Source organism: the organism of the source record quoted next, unplaced genomic scaffold (genome assembly GCF_019419815.1).
Source record: "Pyrus x bretschneideri cultivar Hongxiangsu unplaced genomic scaffold, Pyrus_bretschneideri_v1 Contig2, whole genome shotgun sequence".
NCBI lineage: Eukaryota > Viridiplantae > Streptophyta > Magnoliopsida > Rosales > Rosaceae > Pyrus > Pyrus x bretschneideri.
The window spans coordinates 3,267,177-3,274,518 of NW_025999501.1; the positions used below are offsets into that span (position 1 = coordinate 3,267,177).

Here is a 7,342-nt window from a genome sequence, read left to right on the forward strand (position 1 = left end):
GGGTGGCTTAGTCCCCTTCTCAAGAAGTATACGGTGCATCCATGTGGTAGGGCTTATTTCTTTAATGTCGGCCAAAGTCCACCCTATGGCCGTTTTGTGTTCTCGCAGCACCCTCACAAGCTTCTCCTCCTCCATTGCCGTGAGACTTGATGAAATGATGACGGGCAATGTTTCGCCTTCTCCCAAAAACACATACTTCAAATGGTCCGGCAACGGCTTAAGTTCAAGTGATGGTGCCTGAACAACAGAAGGTAGCATCTTGGTGGAAACTGAATTTGAAAGTGAGAGTGGAACCTTATGATGCGAACTAAGTAAGCACACAAATTAAAACCCTCTTGTGACAATTGTAGTAAAGATGCAAGTAGGGATCGTTCTAGACCGGGGATTAGGAGGGATTACTAAATCACTTGGAAACTGACTCAAAAACGTAAAACAAACGTTAAAAACACTAAACTAGACTCAAAGAAAGTAAAACTAAACAATAAAAATACTAAAACAAATCAAAAGACTCAAAGAATACAAAACACTTGTAAACACAAACTAAGACACTTTCTAACTAAATTAGACACTAAGGTAAAGGGGGATTGGTTTTGGACGAGATTAAACTAAATACACAGATTGTAATTTAAAGGCAAAATTTAAATATGAATGTGATGAAATATGGAATGAATGCTAGCTAGAAGGTTCTTCTCCACACATGTCACACTTGCATACACTTTGATTTTCGGTTGGTCTTTCGATAAATTATAAATACTCAACGCCCCAAGTTAACTGTGAATTGCACTAATTAACCATCAGTTTTTCCACAAGTTATTAAGTTGGATGATTGCATACGACAACCCAAAACATTCCCTACAAGTTCCCTACATGAATTGCATAATAGAGATACAAGCAAGAATCATTAAGTTCTATGAAAAACATAAGCATTGACGAAACATTCGTTACTATGAATTGCATGAAACTTATGCTAAGAATTCATTTAACGCGATTGTTTATAAGCAACCTCCACTACTTGTGAATATAAGTTCATAACTATTAGGTAAAATTCACTTATACTCTAGCATCATATTCATGCATGAAAATTAAGCGTGCACTCTCAATCAACATACATAAATAAGTTATCGAACAAGCAGTTAAACAAATTGAATTCACCATTCATGAAATTCCTACCAAAAATAATCAATTCATATTGCAAGCATAAACATGGTTTCGAATCACCCCCTAGCTAACTAGGGGGATTCAGCCTTTCATATTCGCAAAAAGAGAAATACAATTGAATTTAAACATAAAGCACAAAGGATTGATTACACCTAGAACGCCCAATGATTCCACGTGAATTGATGCGCGTTGAAGCTCCTCTTTCCTCTTCTCCTTGCTGCGGCAATGATGAGAAGTTGTGTGTGAAGGCTTTCGGTTTAGGGAGGCTGCTGGAATGGAAAGGAGATGGCACGGCAGAGAAGGGAATTATGGGAGAAAGTGGCTGAATAATATTGGAATGGGTTTTTGTGCGGCTGGAAAAAGAATTAGGTTGGCTACGGCTTGGTGAGAGAGTTATATGGAATTAGGGTAGCTACGGATGATGGGGAGAATGGGAGAAAAAATTGTAATATGGTGGCTGCGGGATGGATTGGAAAATGGTGCGGCTGTTGCAGATTTTCTTTTTTTTTTTTTTGTTTTATTAGGTTACGGATGGGAGAATAGGTATAAAGTGGCTGAATGAATTTTTGGGTGATATTAATGGGGGGGCCACGGCAGATTTTGAATTAAGGGATGGTTAGTCACGGCTGAAAAAGAAAGAAAAGGAAAAAAAGGTGGCTACGGCAGTTTTGTGATAATGGGAGAATGGTTGATTATTGTATTAGGGTTTAAGTGGAATACACGGCTTGGGAATAATGGGAAAAAGTGATTAATGGCTGAGATTGTTTTATCAAATAAATGGATGGGATTGTGACGGCTAAAGATGTAAAACCTAGGGTTTTAAATATGTTTGGTTCCTAGCTTATTTTTATTAACGAAAATAAATTCAAAGGCTTCTAGAATTAGGAAATAAAATCAGAAATTAAAGAGGGAAAGATTAAAGGGTGTGGCTAGGGCCTTGGTTTTGTGTCCTAAAGCGCCTACAAGGAATTCAAAGTGGCAAGAAAATACGGATGTTTAAGATTAGGAAAGGTTACCAAAACGGGAAACTTAGGGTTAACTTTCCTAAAATAGGAAACCTTGTTTGAGTAGGATTCCTCGTTTTGGTAAGAATTCATCGTTGGCATAGGAATTCGTCGTTTCTTCACGTCTTTAACTCATTCATTCCTCTTTTGCTCCAAAAGGCTCCAATTTGCATCTTCTTGCACACTTTGGCCTTATAATCTGAAAATACACAAAAATGGCCTTAAACACTAAAATAACTAAGTAAACACAACATAAATGCACGAGAACAAGCTAATTAAGTCACATGAATACGCTCCTATCACCTTACCATATTGTTGTGGCAATGACTCAAGGGCTGCCACAACCTCAATTATTTCTTCACTAGAACCCATGGCAAAGAATTCCTCCTCCTTGTCGTGACCTTGCATTGACCCAAATCCGTCATTTTTGCACTCTATGGCCTTAGTGATGGTTGTTTCCAGGGCGTCCTCGTTCAATTCTTCAAGGTATACCTGCGCCAAAGAATCGATAACATCAATGGAAAAACAAGAATGGTCATTAACGGGATATTTCATAGTTTCAGAAATATTAAAATCAATCACTTCCCCATCGAATTCCATTGTCAAGGTGCCTTTGTATACATCAATCTTCGTTCGGGCCGTCTTCATGAATGGCCTACCCAGGAGAATCGGCAAAGATGTAGAATGGGCTGAATCCTCCATGTCTAGGACGTAGAAATCAGCCGGAAAAATTAAATGGTTCACCTGCACAAGCACATCTTCCAAAACTCCTTTTGGATACGCGTTAGAACGATCGGCCAGTTGTATAATTACACCATCTTGTTTTAATTCACCCAAATTCATAGATGCATAAATAGAATAAGGCATGACATTTATGGATGCACCTAAATCAAGCATGGCATGTTCAAAACGATTATGTCCAATCACACAAGGAATCGTGAAACTACCGGGGTCTTTGCACTTGGTAGGCAATTTACGTTGCAAAACAGCGGACACATTCTCGCTTACCTTCACTACCTCTTTGTTTGCCCTTCTTCTCTTTGTATTGCATAGGTCCTTGAGGAATTTAGCATACTTTGGAACCTGTTTGATTGCATCGAGAAGCGGTATGTTCACTTGCACCTTCCGGAACGTTTCAAGAATGTCCTTCTCGCTTTCTTCCATTTTTTCTTGCATGAACCTGCGAGGAAAAGGTACATTGGGCAGATTAGAACGTGAAGTACATGAATTTGAATTTAAATTACCTGATTTGGCCGAGTTAGGGTGATTGGGGGCCTGCGGCATTGGGTTTTTCACTCTTTCCGTGGGTGAGCTAGACACTTCCTCAGGTTGTGTCGTCTCTTCATCTACTTTCTGGGTAGATTTGGGATTGTTTGGCTCGGTCCCAACTTCTTTTCCACCCCTTAGGGTAATGGCCTTGGCGGATTCGAATCCTCCCTTTGGATTGACTGTGGTTGAGCTAGGAAGCTTTCCCTGCTCTCTAATCTGTCCAAGGAACTCAGAAATTTGCCCTATTTGTTTCTTCATATCCATCATCTCCTTCTCGTTATTTTCTATCCGGTTGTTTTGATTTTGCAACCCCTGCGAAATAAAGGTTAGTAATTGCATAGCTTGATTACTTTCCAAGGACGTACCTAAATGAGATGATGCCGAAGGTTGTTGGGGTTGTTGGGGTGCATACGGCTTGGAATAAAAACCAGGGGGGTTTGGCCTAAATCCTCCTTGTTGGGCAGCTTGTTGTGGCTCCCTCCATTTGAAGTTTGGATGGTCCCTCCATCCGGCATTGTAAGTGTTCGAGTATGGGTTGTTTTGATTTTGTCCTTGGAAACCAATTGCATTGGCAGATTCCCACCCACCATTTTCGATTAGTTGAGGGCACTTGTCGGATGGATGCCCTTGAATTGAGCACACGCCACAAATTTGGTGTTCTTGTGCTTTTGGACCAATCACAACCTGAGAAACAAGAGAAGTAAGATTAGCAAGTTGTGATTGAATTTCAGAAATAGCACTCACCTCATTTACACTTTGTTGCCGTGGGGATTCCCTTTGGCCCACTCCTTCATATTGTTGAGCGTTGAGCGCTCGGTTGGCTATGAGAATCTTGGCATCCTTTGGTGTTTTGTCCACCAATGCTCCTCCCGCTGATGCATCAAGCATTTGACGTTCGATAGGAATGAGGCCCTCATAGAAATATTGAAGGAGAAGTTCCTCCTTCATTTGATGTTGAGGACATGAAGCTACAAGGCCCTTGAAGCGCTCATAATAAGCCGGGAATGTCTCACCATGATTCTGTTGAATACCACTAATTTTCTTCCGTAAGATAATCACTCTCGAAGTAGGGAAGAATTTCTCCAAGAAAGCACGCTTCATACTCTCCCACGAAGTCACAGTTTCCGGGGCTAGTTCGTAGAGCCAATCTTTGGCCTTGTCCATAAGTGAAAATGGAAAGGCCTTCATCTTCAATATACTCTCGTCCACAGTGACGGGGGTCATGCACAAACAAACCACCTCGAACTCCTTCAAGTGTTTGTTGGGGTCTTCCATAGACAAGCCATGGAACTTCGGAATATGGTGTAACAAACTGGATTTGAGTTCAAACACCTCAGTCTTCCCCTCTGCAGCCGTGGGGTATTGGATACAAAGAGGCAATGCATTATCCAAACCCGAGGCCGAAAGCTCCTTGATGGTTCTATTATCTGCTGCCATGGCTTGTTCTCCTTCAAAAATCTGATCCGTGGGCTTTTCTTCTACACCTACTTCGTCTTCTTCAAGCCCAGGTTGTGGTGGAGGTTGTGGTGGCTCTTGTTGACTCCTCGTTCTCCTCAAAGTGCGTTCAAAATCACCGTCAAAGTCGGAGATGTTCTCTATAATAGGCCGAGAGCTACGAGTTATACACAGTACCTGAAAAACAAGAAAACAAACAAACTAAGAATCTGAAATAAGAATGCACGAAAAACAAAAAAAATAAAAATAAAGATAAGGGATTAGCAAAGTTGCTAATCCCCGGCAACGGCGCCAAAATTTGATGCGAGAATTACTTGACACTCAAATTAAACCCTCGTTTGACAATTGTAGTAGAATGGATAAGTGAGGGATCGTTCTAGACCGGGGATTAGGAGGGCTTGCTAAAACCTTCTAAATTGACTTAAAAACGTAAAAACAATATAAAACACTAAACTAGACTCAAAGAATGTGAAACTAAACGTTAAAACACTAAGACAAACCAAAAGAATCAAAATGCTTTAAAAACACAAACTAAATTGATTTCTAACTATATTGAACATTAAAGCAAAAGGGGGATTGAGGTTTGACGAAAATTGAAATAACGAAACAAGTTAATAACTAGACAGAATGTAATTGATGAAATAAGATGGTTGGTGAATTAGCTAGAGGTTCTTTCTCCACACATGATATTTATGCATATGAATCAATTTTCAGTTATTCCTTCATTGAATTATGAACGACAATGCCCCAAATTAACCGTGACATCACTAGTTAACCCTCAGATTTTCCTTATATTATTGGATTGGATGGCATCATTCGACAACCCAAAACATTCTCAAAAGTTCCCTACATGTCATCATAATAGAGATACAATCGAAGATCATTCAGAATAATGAAAACCATAAGCATTGACAAAGCATTTGCAACTATGACATCATGTTACTCATGCTAAGAATTAAACTTAACGCGATCGTGACAAGCGACCTTCACTACTTTCAAGTATAAGTTAGTAACGATTATGTGAAACCTTCTTAAACTTTAGCCACATACTTATGCATGCTAATTAAGTGTCGACCCTCAATCAACAAACACAAATAAGTTAATCATCAAATAGTTAAGCCAATTGCATTCACGAATCAAGAGTTCATAACCGGAATTCATCAATTCATATTACATAAATAATCATGGTATTGAAATCACCCCTAGCCAAAAAGGGTTTAGTTCCTCATAACTTTGAAATCAAAGAAACACCTAAACATTCCAACAACTCAAACGTGAATTGTATGAACGTTTAGGCACTCTTCTCTTCCATTCCTCATATTACAAAACAAAGAGAATTGAATTTAAACATTGAAATCAAAGAAACGCGTAAACATTCCAACAACTCAAACGTGAATTGTATGAACGTTTAGGCCCTCTTATCTTCCTCTTTATTGTGGCACAAGGACTAAGGGATGTTGTTGGTGTGTTGAATGGATTGGGGGATTATGGAAATGGAAGAAATGGAGGAGAAATGGAAGGGAATGGTGCAGAAAATGGAGAGACACTCACGGCTAGGGAGAAGATGGAAGTGTTTGTGGTGTGTTGTGTATGAAATGAGATGATTTTTGAATGAATGAATGCAAGGGTATTTATAGGAGGAGTGGAGATGTATATGGCTATTTGTTTAAGGTGTTTGTGGCTGCAATGATGAAGAATTGCATGTGGAAATAAAAGGGAAAATGTGGTGAAATGATGAAGTAGGAAGGTGGAAATGCATGTGAGATGTTGGAAAGGAAATGGGAATATGAGTAGGCCATGGCATGGGAGTTGTTTTGTTGGTGTAAATGTGCCATGGTTGCAATGATGAAGAATAAAGGGTGCATGTGGGGTGGAATTGAATGAATGCAAAGTGAATGAATAATGAAATGAGTTAAAGATGGAGAATGTGGTGAAATGATGAAGTAGGAAGGTGGAAATGCATGTGACTTGTTTGTGGAATAAAGAATGAATGGTGGAATGATGAAGAGTTGCATAAAGAATGCATGTAGGGTTAGCTAGGTTGGCTTTGTTTGGGTGCATGTGTGTTAATGGTGGTTTTGCATGTGAATTGATGGATTGTTTTTGATGGAATGGATGGTTCTTTGCATGGCTTTTGAAGTGATTGTGGGCTTTGGAATTGGAAGGAAATGCATGGCCTTGGGGTTGGTTTAAGAGAGAATGGGCTAGGCCCTTTGTTTTATGTCCAAAATAAATACAAGGCCTTCAAATTCGTCCAACACTTTGGCTCCAATCATATGCTATCCATTCCAAGCCCAATTTTGCTCCAAAATGCTCCAAAATGCATCTTTTTGCTTCCTTAGCCATATGAACCTAAAAACACACGAAAATGGCTTAAACTACTAAAACAACTATGAATTAACAACATAGATGCATGAAAACAAGCTAAGTAAGTCGCCTAAATATGCTCCTATCAT

General features: G+C 39.5%; 1 protein-coding gene across 1 annotated transcript; it reads right to left on the minus strand.

Annotated features, from left to right (window-relative positions):
• Positions 1 to 2,663: 2,663 nt before the first annotated feature.
• Positions 2,664 to 4,799, minus strand: LOC125476686 (the record flags this gene model as incomplete). The annotated part of the gene is made up of 2 exons (XM_048583021.1): positions 2,664 to 3,365; positions 4,260 to 4,799. Coding segments are annotated over 2 exons (1,242 nt in total), but the record flags the coding sequence as incomplete, so codon positions are not given.
• Between the last annotated feature and the right edge of the window lie 2,543 nt (positions 4,800 to 7,342).